This window comes from Lingula anatina, chromosome 8 (assembly GCF_051362555.1).
Source record: "Lingula anatina isolate TDL-2025a chromosome 8, LinAna3.0, whole genome shotgun sequence".
NCBI classification, from domain to species: domain Eukaryota; kingdom Metazoa; phylum Brachiopoda; class Lingulata; order Lingulida; family Lingulidae; genus Lingula; species Lingula anatina.
The window spans coordinates 10,928,507-10,948,137 of NC_141774.1; the positions used below are offsets into that span (position 1 = coordinate 10,928,507).

General features: G+C 40.5%; 1 protein-coding gene across 2 annotated transcripts; it reads left to right on the top strand.

The window, feature by feature from the left end:
* Window positions 1-2,481: 2,481 nt before the first annotated feature.
* LOC106176735 (hairy/enhancer-of-split related with YRPW motif protein 1) lies at window positions 2,482-19,239 on the top strand. 2 transcript variants are annotated; one of them, XM_013559247.2, is made up of 5 exons: window positions 2,482-2,873; window positions 9,279-9,327; window positions 12,315-12,398; window positions 14,037-14,109; window positions 17,198-19,239. In XM_013559247.2, the coding sequence occupies exons 2-5, from the start codon at window positions 9,301-9,303 to the stop codon at window positions 17,863-17,865; spliced, it is 852 nt and encodes a 283-aa protein (XP_013414701.1). In that variant the 5' UTR covers window positions 2,482-2,873; window positions 9,279-9,300; the 3' UTR covers window positions 17,866-19,239. The 2 variants fall into 2 exon arrangements, with proteins under 2 accessions (XP_013414701.1, XP_013414699.1); XM_013559245.2 differs by lacking the exon at window positions 2,482-2,873 and adding an exon at window positions 7,778-7,962.
* Window positions 19,240-19,631: the final 392 nt, after the last annotated feature.

Sequence of the window (19,631 nt, forward strand, 5' to 3'; positions counted from 1 at the left end):
GCGGTGACTGTCTCAACCGATGCAATGGATCTTTTAGCGCGAGTGCCGCTTGAATCGAGGTTTCCATTGTATGATTATTGTAAACCTGGAATGTGGTCGATATATGTAATAAACATATACCAAGTAATAGAAAAAACAAACAAAAAACGTGATATATGGTATCTTCTCATTACACTGGCCATTGCTGTATATTTGCAGTAGATCGGATTCGAGCCCCACTTACATGTATCTGAGGATTCTTAGGATCTTTTATGCCCACTGTGTTGCTTTCTGATATTTAAGAAATCGAATTATGCCAACAGAGCGATGTTTTGTGATCGTTGTTAATTCTAACCCAGAAGTCGCGCGCTCTGCGTCCGAGAGTGGGTTGCGAGAAGGTGGTGAAAAAACGTGGAGCCCCCTTAACGCATCCTAAAGGTTTGAAACATGTCATTCAGAATATCAAGATGAAATTAAAAGTAATCCTGATGAAATTAAAAGCAATCCTGATGCTCCGTGTTTGGAAAAGAGATGTACTTGCCGGCGGTAGGCGCGCTCTCAATCACACGCGCACACGCGACCATACGGGCTTAGGTTATACCGATCTATACCTGCACGTGTAGGCGACGCTGCGAAGCACGCGCACTGCAAGCTAGCCAAAAAGTCACAGCCAGGTCTTCAGACCATGCCTGTACCTCTCTCTCTACACAAGGCCGCTGTTGGATCCAGCTACCCCGCGGTGATATATCAGTGCCAGCGACGGTTGCAGGGTTTTTGGCAATAAAGAACTCTTAACAATCATTATGGAGGCCGCGGCGCACAATTCCCACATTTGTGAGTGTGTGGAGTAACAAGATCCGCGTGCGACCAACGCTCAGGAGACCTCTACAGTGAACTTAACATACGCCGCCAATAAAACGCTCTGCGGGTGCGTGACGGGACTGTGCCGCTTGCTAACGTACCACGGAACAACCACTAGGTCGATGAATTGATTGACGGCAAACCACGACACTCAGGCAGCGGAGCTGGCAGCTTTCTTGTAACTTTGTGCTGTAGACTATATGATAGAGAAAGACGTGTTTATGTCCTACAAGGTTACAGGGGCCCGGTTACACGTTTTCTACGGTGGCCTGAGTGGACGCACATACTTTGTGATGGGCTTACACTTCTGTCAATTCTCTCTCTCTCCTTTCTGCTGTTGCCTTTACATATTTTCTTACGTCATTCAGAATATTTTGTAAAATACAACTTGTTTGTCCAAAGAAAAGACTGGCACCTCTCTCTTTGTAAATATTTCCAAAATATTTGTCTATATATATTTTTTATTTATGTTTGTCTTCCATTTATTTATTTATGTATCTATGTATTTATTTATTTATTTACTACCTGTACCACAATGACAATTAATTACCAAATGAATATGCTATAAACATGACGACAACAATATACCTAAAATTAACATATACCGCCAAAGCCATACATGGAGCACCCAGATATCACCGCTTGCCGACCTCGAGACACTGCAAGCTGGGAAAGGATAACACCAGATCAATTCCGGGCATAATGAAACCCTGTGTAACCAGTCAAATCTCGTTATATTTGTTGACAGTCTACGCACGTGTTCAACACAATGCTGGCGTCCCACAATGTGGTTAGATTAACCCGCCGTGGAGAGAGCAGCCAGTGGCCCCGTGGCGTGTTGACCAGTGCTGGGGAAAGATGGGGTTTTTAGGGCACGTCCCCAATGAAACTATCGTTCTACGTCGATCGTTCCAGTTCTGTGGGGACTCTGCCTGAATGCAATCACATAAAATGACTGAAACACCCCTTTGACCTGCTAGGGGGTGATTGACGCTCATGTGCACTTCGTTTTGAGTGGGACTGAATGAACACAAAGTTGGATCGATCTAACTAGAACGTTAGTTTCATTGGGAATGCACCCTTACACATGCTGGGAACCTATTTAAGCGACTGGGATGTTTGTAACCGTAGAACCATGTTTTATTTGTTCAATAATGAGGTCGCTGCATTGTATTTCAGTGGCATGGGGACAATACGATAACCCCAGTACTTTCTAGCCGCTGTCCTGTGACACCAAGGAATCTGACACCTTGACAGTTTATGTATCATAGTTGTGCACGTGGATATAATTAAGTTGAGAGTTAACGCGTGCTAGGACGCCCTTGTAGTCACACATCTCCCATTAGAGGAAAATGACCTGTCCTTAGTCCCTTGACCCGAGAATGTATACAAATACACACACTAAACATTGCAGGGAAGCTGCAAGGAGCCGGTGTAACAGAAATGGTAGTCAGCTAGGAACTGCAGTCCATTCCCCTTTACTTTGTACAGGTGATTTTGTCCATATATTGTGTTCTAGCCCCTACACTCCGACTAACCCTAGCCTGTACATATCATATGGGACCCCGTACTTAGGCAGTTAGATTCATGATATCTGTTGTATAATGCACCACGTAACTCTCATAAATTTATATTTCGTGGTAAAAATCCATGCTGAAGTCAGTCGACGTGGTTCTGGGCGGCGAACAATATGTTTGTGTTAAATTCCAACATTTAGTAAGCGAGGAGGAGGAGGTCCAATCCAAATTAAAATAAGTGCGCAATATTACCGCGTTAACAAAAACATCCTCCGTGTCAGCAGTGAACAAGTTATCGTGGGAATAGGCCAGCGTTCAGCTTCCCAACTGGTTTTCCATTCGTTTAAGGGTTAAAAACATTTGTTAAACTTTTCAAGTAGTCGAGTAATGTACTGATCCCAGTGAGTGAGTCACCGTGTAAGTCGAAAGAGATGCTAATATCCCGATCCTGGTCCGGGAGCTTTACCCCGAGTTTGCAGTATCGACTGTGGACAGATGTGGACTGATTATTTAGAGGTGAGTTGACATTTACATCTGAAAACTCGGGGTAGGGGCTGAAAACCTGGTTAAACGTTCGCCGGTGTTGATATCCCTGTCCTGGTCCGGGAGTCTTGGCCTGGTTACACGTTGTCTGGTGTTTTGATATCCCGGTCCTGGCCCGGAGACTAGGCCTGGTTACACGTTCACTGCTGTTGATACCTCGGTCCTGGTCCAGAATGTCAACTGACATTACGGACTGGTCGGTTAGACAAAAACACCTAAATTACTTTCTTTACGTGCATGTTTTGGATAACAGATAAATCTCCAGAGTTTAATGACTAAATTTGAATTTACACGTGTACTTTTACTGATGGCGTAATCATTGCGAAAATGAGATAAAAATTTCAAAATCGGTTTTTCAAATCGCTCCTTTGCCTGAGCACCTACGAACACCTTTCCACGCCAATTTAATGAGTAATTAAAAACCCAAACCACTGAGTAATCCAAAACCCTGCCAGCGATTTTTCTTTAAAAATGCATTTTTTCCATGAAACATTGTAATTAATTACCTCCTCAAACTCCATGACAAAATGACGGCACGGGCGAACGCTCATGCTTATCAGCGGGAACTATAAACGCCGATCTTACATATTTTTTGAGGTTTTTTTTATTGCTTTTAGTCGGCAAAATGGTGGACGCATTATTGAATAATTAGATGCACGAAAAACCTGACCTTCGGTGTTTTGATGGTCATAGGGACCATTCCCAGACCCTATCGTACTAACTGTGGATCTATCTATCTCCGAGGTAATCAATATAAGCGGCTTAGATGTCTGTCATGCCAACTGAAGCTGCTAGGGGATAATAAACTATCGTTTAGCAGCTTCAGTAAGCTTGCCAGACATCTAAGCCCCTTCATCTGAAAGCAATTTAGCGAGAAAACCCTCGGAGATGGATCGATCCTGTTAGATCGATCTAGGTATGGGAACCCAGTCATAAACCCTGTCTGTAACTTTAATTGGGGGAGTGTTCGTGGGGTGCTCGTCTTCATATTTACCAAGTCAAGAAGCACGTGCCGTTTCGTCAAAAAACGGATAGTGTCACCTTTTCGTATTATCCCACATTAATTAAAAACCAATTTTCTAAATGGCAAGGACTATGTAAGCTAATAACAAAGACACAGACTGCGGATAAAGTCAAAACCCAGAAAAACGTGCAAACATTTATTATCCTTCAAATGCCTAATCTTCTAGCACGCTTTGTTTAATGCGTTTGTATGTATCCTTCTACCGCGGTACAGATGAGAACGTAAATAATCGTGAAATAATAGGCGTTCATGATAAATGATTGCTCGCCACTTAAACAGTGATAGATAAAAACTACAGGGGAAAATAAATCTTGAAAGGTTTGAAGCACTGTAGAAAGTAAACCAACGTTTGTGTAAAGATAATGTGATAGTGAAATGAACCGTCACGTATAACTGATATTAGTTGGCATAACGGATGAGAGAAATACTAGAAGTAAGGGGAGGATCTCAAGGAAAATAGGGGGATAAGAAGCCATTAAATCTCTATGTTAATTGAGCAACTGCTTGTACTTGTGTAAATGATGTCAATTTCCACTTGGTCAAAGTTATAGGCTGCTGACGTTTATCTGACGCCCTGTATTTGTGAACCCGTAATTGTTTGCTTGTTACGGTAATTCGATTATTCTTACCCTTAAAAGCATTTGGTGGTAAGCAAAGATTTTGATTATAGTTAAGTTAAGAAAAACGTGTCATTTACTGTGCGTAAGTCAATGGATAGATAAATATGAAATAAAATAAAGTTGATAAGTGCATAAACTCTTGGCTATAATTTTATTGTTATTGTTTTATTTGAATGCAATATAAAACTGATCATTTTGAGACAAAAATATTATAATTGTCTCATTATTTAACATGAAAGTATTATTTTCAAAATTACAGAAGGATATTTCTAAACTAAGCAAATGAAATGTTACAAAATATATTTCTTCATTTCATTGATTACAAAGAAACAGAAATCTTTGAAGAAAAGCAGAGCGCGTCAGCGTTCTTTAAATTAATTTCAAAGTCGGCACCGACTTCGTCAATTAGGACGGCGGTATCTCAACATTTAATTCAATGTCTAAACTCTTACATCAGCTTCAAACAGAAAATCCAGTTTATATTTTTGAAGCTTCCTTTGAAGAACCGTGAAGCGGGGCAGATAACGTCAAGTCACTGTAACCATAACACACTCGTTCTCAATATTCGCCGACATCTGACGCAGAAATTCTATCTGTTCCCATCCTAAACACGCATACTTTCATAAAGGGCACAACACGAAGATTCGGATGCATATAATTACTCCCAATTTACCACGTGTGTTTTTTGCCTCCGAGGCTAAAAAGTAAATAAATACGATTGCCAGCACACCGTGGGAAGCAACACCCGAGTGAAGAAGGAACGCTGAATCTTCTTTTAATTTCTTCCTTGCCTCCTCCATTTGCGAACATTTGGCAATTATTTCCAACGTAATGCAAATACGTGGGCTAGTTTCGCTTTAGGAAAAATAAATCATTTGAGATACATAAAGTAAATAAACATAAATCAAAAATGTAATTAAATTATGAATGATTAAGTGGCATTTGACACCCGGGTTATTAATTACGCAAACAAACGCCACGACCCGTGCCACATTACGTAACTTGCACGTGCCACGCATTTGTCAACGTACAACAGACGATGTAACACTGTGAAAAGAGCCCTTCCTATCAGGAAATCTACCGATAATTAAATCCTGCAATAGTTTTGAAGCAGAGATTGCTCTAAAACCACAAGCCACAGAGTGGGCTTTCGTCACCCTATTTGTGAACACAGACGCGTGATTTTTCAATACGTTTCCGACTGGAAACAGACATTATTAAAGAAAGTGATGGGAGAGCATGAGCCACAAAGACACCAGCCACGTGTAACAATCCCCTCCAAAAATCTCAAAAACCGGCAGCCCGCAGCAGACCCATGAGTTCAAGCCCAAAACCCACTTCAAACGCCGCACATTCATTTACATTCCGGTTGGGCGGTCATATTTATCATTTCTTTGTCACTAAAAATAGCTTAACGTTCATGTATCCAGTAGTAAACCATATCAGCCCCCGCCCCCTCGCCCCCCCCCCCCTTTCACCCTAGCTCTCCACCCCGAGGTTTTCCTGGACTTTACGCGTTTCACACGGCCTTGCGCTACCATAACGCAGTGCTACTCTCCCATGTAGAAATTGGTTGTCAAACAAAAGCTGCTCATCTGGTAAGAATGGGCGGTCCGATTTCACGGGGAGAAACAGACGAGAGACACGTGCACAGTGACAATTGTCCGTATTGATTGACAGCTCGATTGAAGTGATAAACATGCTATCGGAGGCTCTACAGGATGTAGCTAATGTAATAATCTGGAATGGAAGGAAATAGTAGGAAATTGATGCTTTAGATTCGAAGTCAAGGAAGGCGAAATTAAATTAGAGTTAAGATGTTCTAAATATTTGTAAACAAGGGTATATATCTGTTCTCCTTTCAACCTCCCAGGAAGCCAGCAATCAACACAACCTATCTGATAATAATATATACGGCTGATTTTACAGGTTTTGTTGGGTGTTATCTGTTTAATTCACATGCGATGACTGGATACTTGACATCATAGGAATTACGTTTTTATAGTTTGATGAACGTACGGAGAAACTACCTCTGCTTTCAGGCCCGTAGCCAGGGGGTTCAGGGGGGTTCAGGGGGGGGGGGGGGGTTCGAAAGAACCGCCCCTCTTGCTGGGAAAAGGTCCACTCTGGGTAAAATTTGAACTAGGTACATGAAGTTTTTATGGAAAAAGGTCCACTTTTTCAGAAAAAGAACCCCCCCTTTTGAAATTGCTGGCTACGGGCCTGGCTTTACAGTGAAAAGATTAATCAGATGAAGATGGGGTTTAACAACACAAGGGCCAATAAAATTCATAATTTAGTTCAAAATACATTTGAGTAAATGCTTCACACCAGCCACCAAAAACAGCAGGGAAACCTGAATTATACTCTTACTTTTACAACCTCAAATACCAACCTTTTTAATCTACTCAAATATCTCATTGCGATCTTTAGTTGCAATGTTGTTAAAACACGGAACGCTCATATTACCCTGTCGGCCAAACGCCTCTCCCTGAAATATCGGGTCATTTTACCAGTTGCGTGGAATTCACTAGGAGCAGCGTTTCCCACGACCCGCTCGTGTGAGCCGCGCGTCCCGCACACCTGCGGTGCCCGTCAACGGCATACTCAATGCCGCCTTCACTTCATGCCTATATCGCACACGGGGTATTTTCCGCGTATCGTTGTATCTAAGCCCGTGAACGAAGGTTATACTCCGTTATGACTTTTCTCGTTAATTATAAACCGATATTTTGATTGGATTTCAACTGATATTTTTGAGTTGTTTACTAGTTTAGAATTAAATGCCGTAATGTGGGCTGTGTAATGCCGGTAGTCGCACTGCGTGTTGGTTATACAGCGTCTGACGATGCCATCTGGCGTGCTATTAATAAGGCACGACCAATGATTGAACGGACTGATATCAGATATTAATGACTGAACAAGAACACTTTTGTGGGAGACACTTGCGGTTTAACAGGGACATTTTACAACTTTGCATTTAGAGAAAAAAACAAGGTGAATGTTTTCTATACTTTGACATGTATCGAGTAATTTGTCAGTGGTTAAAAATCTATTTTATGTAGCGACTGTAAGTTAGAAAATTGAAGTTTGCACTTCAATATATATTGTTTTGTTTATTCTCCCTAAAAAATTGGACCATTGTCTAGGAAAGCGCGCGCTAAGTCAACACGAGCCCGGCTGTCAATCACGTGCGGTGTATTTCTGGGAGGTGTGTCTTTCACACACTCGCCACTGCTATATGTTTAGAGCGTGGGAATCCCCAGTTAGTTTCAATCTAATTCCTGTCTCAGGAAAGAGCCGAGTTTGCAGACGAAGGTTCCTGCTTCCTGGAAAAATCAGCAGAGATGACAAACGTCAAAAGAAGCGCCAGCGACAGCGACGGAGACGACGTGTTCGACGATTCCCTGGATGTCGGGTGAGGAAGTCCGCCTTTAGTTTTGGTGTTAATCGGATATATGTGATTTGTTTTCAGTCACTTTCAGCGACACGCGCGCACGTGACCAAGGACGTTGGGTGTTAATGCCTGCACGCGTGCACGACCTACTGCCCCACCGGCGTCTTCCATAGCTAGTGTGTCCGCGTGTTCAACCAACGGCACTGTCGTCTGCAGCTTGTAAAGTTCTGAACGCGAACCGTCGTCGGCTTTCATAAGAGATGCTCTTTTTTATATAGAAATAATATGTAGGTAAATTGATGGGAGACCCGACCACATTCGTTGCGGAAATGTGAATATCAATTTATTTGCGCGGACGTTCTGGCAACGGTAGGCCTACATAGAGTAAATTATAGGACGTATTCATATCCCGTTAATTTCTAAAAAAAAAATTAACGCAAAAGGCGTCGGAACATAAACTGTTAAAAAACCCAACATGTTGAAAGTTTGGCTCGAAATCGATGCTAATTCCGGACAGACGTTTTATGTATTGTGTTCGTGCTGCCGGGGCGGTGTACAGCTTTAGCTGGCTATGGTGTAACCGCGTCCTGGCTACAGCAGTTTTTGAACTTCAGTGTGGCAAGGATGCACTGTGGTTGGGGGATAATTGATTCAGGAAACGAAATATGTCGGAATACGAAGAGAGAAACGAGTACACTTCTTAGTATAAGTGGACATCGCAGTCGAATATTTTACTTACTTACAGAAATAATGTTAAATTGACGCATGTTCAGCATTGTTCTCACAGCAACCATTTCCGATAACTTGTTTTCACTTTCCCTGTATTGCCAAGCGGTGTTATTTATATTATCTGAAGACCCCTGTGTGTGCCTTCATGTACAATTAACAGGTCCTTTTTATAAGCAAAAATGTAAAACATATTTGTACTGCAGCGTTGTTTACAAGCACTTTTTCAGTGTGTTTTCGTTTAAGTCTAAAGTCTGGACTCTGGTGAAAATTTCCCATGCTTCTGTAGAACCACCCTGAATTTCATTATTCAAAATGATAAATACTTTGAATATATCAGTGAAGTATAGGAACATTGCAGTAGCAAGTATATGTTTTTTTACTGTGATCTCAGGGTGTAAAATAGTCGATGTTGCAACCACGATAAAAATGGAATTTGTTCTTTGGTAGCAATACGGGCACATTGACAGTGTAAAACATTAACAAGATCGGGCCAGCTGGTCCCGCCGTGGCTCCAAAATAACACTAAACAGAACCGACGTCCCGGAATAACAATAACAAATCTACTCGAGAGTTAAACTGAATTTTTTTCTTCTTCTTTTTTTATTTAGCTCTCCATCGCAGAGTTGCACCATGAGCGACAGGAAGAAAAGAAGAGGGGTAAGTTTGCCATCGATAACATTTCTGATATTTATTTTTACAGACACTTGTTGTTGCGTTTAATTACTGTGTTAATTGGCAAAATACTACTGCGGACTTGTCTTAGTTGATTTAACACTGTTCAAATCTGCATGTATAGCAATAACGTCAAGAGGGTCAGAGTATTGAGAGAAATGAGGCAGCCAATAACTAACCGTTTCCCGAGTTAGTGACAGGGCCAGATCATTGTCTCACGTGACCCCTGGTAACCGTTTTCTTTATTGACATACGTGACGGGCACTTTACGAGGACAGCCAAAACATTTTGTGGAAAAACGGACACCGCAATCGTCCATAATTGGCGATACTTTTAATGTCAACTGACCGGGTCCAAAAAGACGTTCATGGCATTCCATTCGATAATCAATATTTCAAGGAAGTAATCAGTAGTTCAAAATTGCGATCTATGTCAGATGGGGGTATTGAAGGTTGCCACAGCGCACTTGACTCTGATGTTCGCTGTCGGCTTGTGGTATGATAAAAGTGGTCCGGTCTGTGATGTTTGCCGCAATATTGACAGAGGGGATAAATACATTCAGTATCAAGTGGGTTCTGTCGGCAGTTAAAAAAAGAGGAAAAAAACAAGATTCAGACCCGTAGACGAGGCGGGTTTGTGGGGGAGTCGAAAGAATCCCCCTTTTTGCTGGGAAAGGGTCCCCTCTGGGTAATATTATGAATAGGCACACGAAGGTTTCATGGTTAAAGGTCCACTTTTTTAGAAAAAGAACACCCCTTTTGAAATTGCTGGCTGAGATTTTAATCCAGAGAAAAGGCTGCATTTCAACTGACAATAGACTCTCTCATACTCATTCCCTTCTTCTTTATTATTAGATGACTCCCTGCGTATTTCTTTCTCTTCATTATAATATGGTGTCTCGCCTCTCTCTCTCTTTTCTTCTTCTTCTTTGATAATGCTCTGTGTTTTCATTTCTCTGTTTTATAATATGGTGACCTCCCCCCTTCCCCCCCTCTCTCTCTCCGCTTAATATCAATTCGAGAACACAAGGAAATTAGTCTTTACTCAATGAAAAATAAATCCGTCTTCTCTCACAAGCTATAACGCGGCTACTCACAGGGTAAAACACGCTTAAATCAATTGACATAAAACTCCGGGAATTTCTGCCTTTATCACCAAAAGCAGTAATTTCCCCCCCACAAACCCACGTAACCCTGTCGACTAATATCCCACCCCACCCTTTTTGATAGCTGCCACAGCAGTGTTATCAGATCAGAGCACGGCTCTCTTTATGAAACGCCGAGCGTTCCCACGCCGCTACAAATGTCTATTTTTACCGCAGTAACATCCATCTGGGCTAAATTTGCCCGTGCTTCTCTCCCGACCAGAAAAAATATTATCAATATTTTCATCTCAAACCGCACTGTAATGGGACAATGTTTGGAGAGAATACTTCGAGAGTAATTAGTCTTCAATTTATCTGAACTTTTGTACGTGAAGGCAGGTGATTGGATGAAAAAAAGGATGCCTAAACAGTTGATGTTAGTTAGAATTAAATGATTTCATCTGGGCAGTTTTTGATTTTTTTCTAAAAGAGATAGTCGGTTGCAGGTCGTGGTTATTTTTATGACCACAAACTGACCATAGACTGACCATAGACTATGTGTTTGTGTACTTACTCCAAACGTAGCTGACCACTTATTTGGTACCGCAACGCATTTTACGAAAGACATTTTATCTTAATTACATACGTATATTTTCACAGGCTGATTCCTGTATGACGTATCATATCACAATTGCAATTTATTGAAAATCATCTCTTACCCAAGCTCTTAATCTTCTATCTATTCGATTATTAAATACAAGCAAACAGGACAGAAAACAAAATACATATTGAAGAAGTTTGGCTTGACAACTGTTACATATTGTGATTGTGAGCGTGTGCAGCACGACCCACAATCACGCGCGTGTTAAAAGGCATGCACGTGCAGTGCGTGGTGGTTAGAGTAAGAAAGTGTGAAATGAATTTGTTTTATCTTGGAATAGGCGGGATAGACTCGAGTTTGTGATGTGCACTTCTTTGAAAAATGAAACCAGCAAAAGTAGACAAGTACAAGTGAATAAAACACCAGCCGAGTGAAAGATCCTCATTAGTGTCAAGTCTAAAACAAGGATTGGAGAACACACTGTAGTTACATAATGAGCGTAGCACTTGTTTGTTTAGCGAAGCAAACATATCATAAAATAAAGAGAAAAAGCAGTCAACCACGGCTTCATCTCCGCCCTGGCACGTTTTCCCAAATCATCCCGGATCAATCCAATCCCACCCGGTCACTTTGAAGAAATATTGTTTTTACCAGAGGGCGAAGCTGTCGTTAATTCCTTGAGCCGTTCATCTGGAGCGTCAACACGACATGTTAACAGCCAGGATACACGGTTTCTTCTTCTTCACCCCCCCCCCCCCCCCCCGGCATAGGCCGCTTACATCATCAGTCGATCAAAACATTAACAAGCCGACCATTCCCCTTTACACACAGACGCTTGCGTCTTGCTTAATTTAACAACAAATTAGGGGGACCGGCCGTGTTGTTTTTTATGTGCTTTGAATTAAAGTAACGTGTACCACATCTGTATCGAACTTTGGCCCATAATTGGATAATAGCCGCCTGTTTGTTTTTCGGTGGATTGATGTTTTTCTTTCATCCCCGCAGGTGGTTTCACTAAGAGCTATCTTCTCTCGACATTTTTTCCTACAGTGGTTCGAGTCCTACAGACAGAAACTAGAGCGACCTCTTATGTCCGCTTTTCACAAAAAAATGTTCACGAAAATAAATGCCTTAGCTTCAGCTAGGATATATACTGAATAGGATAATTTTTTCACTTGTAATTTTGTCAATGGCAAATATATAATTTCACTTATATTACTGATGTTAGTTTTTAAAGCCCTTTTTGTCTTCATAAAAATATGAATATAGCACCATATCTTTTTACAGATAATAGAAAAACGAAGACGGGATCGAATCAACAACAGCTTAGCGGAGCTGCGTCGACTGGTGCCAACTGCATTTGAAAAACAGGTAATAAAAACAATTTTAATTTTGCCAAGTAAAATTGCCATGAATATATGTCTTCAGGATTCCTCCCCGCCAGTAACTCACAGCGTAACTTCAAACCCCTCAATACCGCCAGGGAGTTAATAACCGTCGCCTGTTATTACAAATACTGTATGAAATCCGACAGAGAGCACACACGACCCAGATGACCCTGCATGAAAACAGTATGATTTGGGGGACATTATTCCCGCCCGCCAAGCGAATAAATATAGAATAGACGCAGATATTAAGTAGCGGACTCGGCGAACCGTGACCGCCGCACGCTGTTCAAGTTGACATCGCGACCGCAGTTCCCGCGTGCCGCGTGTTGATCTTACCCACTGCGCTGTGATATATGTCACTGTTGGCAGTGCAAATAGCTTCTGGTCGCCGAGAACCCTTTTCACGTCACCATGACAAAAGGAGGAGAAAAGCCGGTGACAAGGCGCGTGCCAAGCTGACCAATCCCTGCCCGAATTTGTCGCATTCCCCTCCCCAGCTGCTTGCGCATTCATTTTATTATTTCGGTGCGAGTGCGTCTTAAGAATGGCTATGCCCTACCAATATAGGGTGATGAAACTACAATAGCAATTAACATTTGTTTACACAGAGATATTGATATTTAGAAAATATTATATCCAATGCATATTATCATGACATAATACTGTGTCATTATCGGACTTGATTGTGCTTGTATACAATGAATGAGTTGCCTGAAATATGAGTTGCTGTATTAAGTTGTGTGTCATGATGTCAAAGCGCCTTGGAAATGACTCGAGTTATTAGCACAGGGTACTTCTCTACATCCGAGGCCAACTGAATGATGACGTTAAATCCATACCAAAATTCTCACTGCAGAAAAAAGAAAACGAATATCTAGTGAAAAAATCAATCCGTGACCCAGGTTAAAGGGTGACGATCTACCACGGCCCAGTGCGCACAAAGATCATAGCGGGTCGACGTTTGTTTGCCGTTCACACCGCGGCCACTGATTTTACCGCTCGGATTATCAAATCGATCAAAAAAGCAACACAACTTAAGAAGTACTCTGCCTATGTCCACAACGCCACGTGGCTTTGTTTGAGAGGCGATTCGTTCACGTGGAGGATACGAGCACGCTTCACGATCAATTAATGCGTACGTTGTTTGTGTATTGGGAGAGATTTCGTACTCGGTATACACAGAAAAAATGTCAGGTTGGGCTCACTTTCCTTCCTACTTCCTGGTCCACGGGCTATTTTGGTTCCTTCTTTTGGAAATCTCAACCGGTGTTTCCCTCCTGTTATAGTAATGCATCTGAACAACCTCGAGCCTTTCAAAAATGAAACGATGTGTATAAAATGGTGTCTTCATTAATTCGTATATTGACGAAAAAATGCACAATTTTGTGTAATGGCCTCTTTGTCTTGTAAGCGAAGCAAAACGATCTCTTTTTAATTATAAAATTAAAAAAATGTACAGATTTTCTCTCCTTGATACAATTGCAGTAGTAACGCTCTGTTAAAATGTGTGCCCGTACTCCTTAGCCAGCGTCATTAGATGACTATAGATAATATGTTTGACAGCACTTTTTAAAAAGAAAATATTCTCGCTCTAATCAAAGTGTTTGTATCTTGTCACCAGGGTTCAGCGAAGTTAGAGAAAGCTGAAATTCTTCAGATGACGGTGGATCACTTAAAGGTGCTGCACCAGAAGGGTAAGTTGATATTTAGATGCATATCTGTCTTTGTTAAATGTGAAAATATTGTTTTTATTTTATTTAATGTCTTTTTTGTATTTTTAATTGCATTTCGGATGCAATCATCATTCCTCTTAAAGATAAGAAAAAAAAAAAAAAAAAAAACATAGTGTACAAGTAACAACTGTTTGTCATCTACATTTGTATCCAGTACTTATTACTGATTTATGGATTCTGTATTATACTAGAACTTAAACGTTACCTCTCTCTGTGAAGACTTCTACATCACACAAACCTTCTTACAAAAACGCTTTCATTATGCACCTGATCACACTATAAAGATATTTTCCCCTCATTTTATGAGAGATTTTGTAATGTCCATTATAAGTAAACGTTATGAAATTACCTAATAACAAGACGTGCCTTAGTTGTGGCCATTAATTCACCATCTAATTGATATATGTGATGTGTAGTGTGCACATCGGTATATAAATATCCCCTTTCTGCTGGAAGATAATCTCGATCGATGAAGCGATAACATCTCGTGCTGGCTAATTGCTATTAGCATTAATGAGCGAGTAACCGATATGGATTTCTGCGGAAATATTTTCTTTCCTGGCGGCGACCCGGGGCACTTTAATTGTTGAAACAATTCTGATCTGCAAACGTGTGAGAAAAGAGGTTTAAGTACAATACCCAGGTGTGTTATGTTTAGCTTGTTAAGACACCAAGCGCTGAAAATCCGAGCTTTAACTGAAAAATCGCGTAACTAAGGTATTTTGATAAGTATAATTATAATCAAAATTGAAACAAATGGAGGGTCTTATTATTATCACCGTTTAACTGTTAGCATATTGTAGTCTGCCTCAAAGTTGTTGAGTTGTAATTAGACATCTCGTAACTCCCCTTTTCTGTTTTAGCAAGAAGCTAGACTATATTATGGTTATTCATTCTCGGTAGTACAATAAAGTGTTATGCGATAAAGAGAATCGTTAATGAGCGAGTAACCAAAGTGGTTTTCTGCGGAAGTATATTCTTTCTTCTTAAGCACAATACCCAGGTGTGTTATGTTTAGCTTGTTAAGACACCACACATTAGGTATCTGTGCCAGAAAATCAGAACTTTTACCAAATAATCGCTTTGATTACCAAGGTATTTTGATAAATATAATTATGTCCAAATTGAAACAAGTTGAGGTTCTTGTTCTTTCACCGGTAGTAGTCTGTCTTAAAACTGTCGTGTGAAATTGAAATAAGACAGCTTGTGAATTCTACTGTAATGGGCAGTAGCATTTCTGTATTATGGCAATTCATTCATGGTAGTATCAATAACGCGCCGTGCTATTCGATAAAAAATAAAGCGTTCTAATTAAAAAACACAATGATGCAAGAGCCTCGGCTGAGGGCAACGCCGTATAAACCAGTGAAATATAACTACTGGCACTCGGTTTATTTTGCGGGGGAGGCATGCTGGGAATTGCGGTGTTGTCACATTGTCGTCGTGTTAGTTCCGAGTACAGTTAAGGCGGTACACGTGGGTGAGGTCATGTCTCCGTGACCCGGTGTCAAAATGATCACCTTTTTTAAGAAGCACAACATGGTCCCATCGTGTGAAATTGAACGCCTTCGTCAATACTGTCAACCCCCATGTCGCGCGTTTATAGTGATTAACTTAATCGCCAGATTTTATTGAAATTACACGCGCTTGAAATCCAATTTGATCATAATGAATCCTGAGAGGACGACTTTCCCATAGCTTTTACTACCACATGTCAAGTAGGCCTGTCGTACAATATCTCCGGTAATCTACCAGCACATTGTACGCCCAGCCTGACTTCTCGACGGTGACATTTTCCCACAGGCTCGTGTTGAATCATGGAGTAATTATTCGTGTGATCCGCATTCAATTATACGGCGAACAAAAGAAAACTACCAGGCTGGGAATGATTAGCCGCGACAGATGAAATAAAAAACCAGGTCGATTAAGAAGAAAGTCGTAAAAAGCGTGGGATATAGGGGCCGTAATGGGCAAGACAATGACGTGGGTCGCGTCACAATGTTGACGCTTCGGCGCGTGTAGGTCAGTTGACATGCGGGGATTTTAATAAACAAATGGATTGAAAAAACTCAGTTGTCATTTAAATGATAATGATTCAATGAGCACGGACATGTTTTTACATTTAAAGGCTCTCTAACTAATATGTAAATATATATATATAGATATAGGATAACAATAATGATATGAAATAAATGATAAAAATATAGCGTTATACAATATACATTATAAAGAGATACAAGTAAAATGGATAAAATCCCTTGTGTATTTAATACTAATTATATGCGTTTTATCATTACCTTACATAAAATTTTTGCTACAGCAGTCTCACCTTGCGTAGATGTGGATTTAGGATTACGTAAAGCTGTCTGACTTTGTCTTTTAAGAACTATTTCTTATCAAGACACTTTACTTAGATCATGAATGCACCCTGTCAATGTGAATACCTCTGTTGCGAACGGTCATTATTTTATAGATTAGAATAAATCGTCGCAATTGTTGAATATACCTTATTCTCACTTAGGATGAAAGGAACTAAATAAAACGGAGGAACTGTTTGAACTCGTCAATGCACGAGTGATTTTCAAAGAATAAAATAAAATGAGGATACTACAAAATAAACACGTATAGACAAATTATATTACCTTTTGAGAAATACTGCGTAAAGATTTTAAGCTACGCGAGAAAGATAAGAGACCGGAATGAAATAATTCGGTCTTCGGTGCAAATGAATTCTCTCAAATTAGTACTTCAAAAGCATAATATTGCACAAAAGAGTATATTTAAATGTACATTGTACTTATTTTCTTCTTTGATTTTTTGTATTTCATGACTGCAGTGAATTCCCCCCCCCCCAAAAAAAAAAGAAAAAAAACATATTTCTCATGATAACAAAAAAATTAATTATAATACTGCATCTTACACTGAAAGGAAATCACACCTAGAATTATTTTTTTCATTATCTTAGTATAATATAACTGAATAAATTAAAACTTTCACTTGGGTATGTATTATGAACCCTATAGTTTAATTATAATTTGTATATTTGCAGGTCTGAACGGCTACAACTACCCGGACCCTCACGCCCTGGCCATGGACTACAGGAGCCTTGGCTTCCGGGAGTGCGCAGCGGAAGTTGCGCGGTACCTGGTCACGGTGGAGGGGATGGACATCCAGGATCCGCTGCGCCTGCGCCTGATGAGCCACCTGCAGTGTTTCAGCGCTCAAAGAGAGGCGGCGGCAAAGGCGAGCTATCAGAACTCGCAGTGGAACATGACGACCAGCCCTCATTTTAACATGAATATAAACGTGAACAGTCAGTATTCAGGAAATCCCATGATTACGTCACAGCAGTCTACGGATCAACTTATGACGTCACATCACACTGCTTTGCCGACGTCATGCTCAGAGCCAAAATATAACCCCCACCAGGATGCAGTTAACTCCAACATAGGAAATCACCATTTACGTCTTCCAACAACGGCTAGTGCGGCGCCACAGATGTCAAGCGTTGCCTCATCTTCGTCTTCCGGTCATGCGCAGATGCCTCAGCTCTCTAGTTCCTTGGTTCCTCCGTCTTTACAGCACTCGTCTCAGTTTTCGCTAGGTATGAACTCTCTTCCCATGCTTTCACCGACAGGTCCTCACAACTACAACCCGTCTTCCTCCTCACACGCCGTCAAACCTTACAGACCCTGGGGAAGCGAACTCGCTTACTGACCTAAGACACTGGGTCGTCTGTTTAAAGTTGTGACGTCATAGATCTTGGATTCATGACGTCAATGATTTGCCAAATTACCCACCGGCCAAAAAACTTATATCAGTGAATCTGAGGGATAAAAAAGCTGTTACTGCCACAGTGTTGAAGGAATGGAATGAAGATTCACTGTAACAGTATAACAAAATCCGCAGTGCTATGGGGTTAAGAACAATGTGCAATATGCAATGATTTAATTATACACTTTAGATAGGAGCATCGTAAATATGATATATTTTTGTGGTCATAAGGTAGTCACTCGATTCCTGTTAAGATATGTCTGTCGGAAAATCTTAAGGCGACAAGACATGATTGAGAAATTAAATTTGCACCCATTTCAGACTACAAGGAAAAGGGACCGGCAGATAAATGAATTATAAGTAACATTTGTACCGATGTTTCCATTTCAAATGCAATCAGTTCGAATAATTGAAATCAGCACAGAGCAATTACACCGTACATCCCTCGCTTTAGATCAAACCACTCCGCGAGGTCGTGTTACCATGGTAACTCGACTACCACGGGTGCGCACGCTCCGCAGAGGAAACAGTAATTAAAAGTTGATTTAGCTGACCATAGGCCAGTCTTGTAAAGATAGCTTCTCCGCGTGGCACGTGCTTGCTTGACGTGTGCACATAGAGGTATCACTTCCACGTAGAAGGTGTCTGTGCCGTGTGCTTTTTAGTTCTGTAGTCAAAGACTACTTGTTTTCTCCTAGAGATGAGGATGTATGTCGAAAGACATTGGATGGTACGTAGGGGTCCTATAACAGTACATTGGGACAGAAAACGAAGCCGACTGCCAAAGGGCTGAATGCAATTTTTACATTTCATTTTTATTTTTATTTTATTTTTTATTTCATTTTAACTTTCTTAATGCACCTTTTGAACGACGGGCGCATCACGCCAATGCTTTTCACGTTTTAAAATGACCATTGCTTAGAAAGCGATTCATTTAAATGTATAGTGTTCACAAACAAATTATTATTAGCATTCTTGTCACCAAATCACTGTTATTTCAATCACGTGGACAATCTATGCGCTTCCTATGCTGTAACAGCAGCGCGTGTTTTACGTAAATACACGACTTTTGACGATCATGCACGAATTTTGTCAAAGATATTTAAGTGTGTGCAGTTGTAAAGTATAAATTATGTAGATTTGACGTCTTTTGATGTGTTTATTTTAGAGGAACCGATTTTAAAGAGTTCCTAATTTTCTATTGGGAGAGAAACGTATGACGTTTATTTATTATTTTTAAAGATTTATTTACAGATGATTATGATAATAATAAACAGTTACGGCAAAAGCTTTAATATAAAATTGACTTTGTTTTTCCTGGACAGAAAGTTTGAACTTGTCCGTCTAGTAACATTCTAGTGAGTGATACAGCATAACAGTGCTCGTTTTGTCTTAACCTACCATCAAAGCATTCAAGACGAATTTGTCCCATACCAAAAAAAGTTGATGAGATCTGGTTTTGACAAATTTGATCTTACATAAAGATGGGGATAATGAAACTAAATGAAAATTTTAATTAAAAAAAAAGCAGATATACTGCTCATTCATCAGGCACATTTAGCTTTTCCTTCTGATTTGAAAATGGTTGAAATCCTCCGAACTCGATTGATTTAAAAGCTCAGTTTGACAATATTTAAAAACATGCCAAGCATGCGCCTTAGAGTCGGAGCGAGAAATGTTTGGATTAAACTCAGTTGACTGGCTCCACC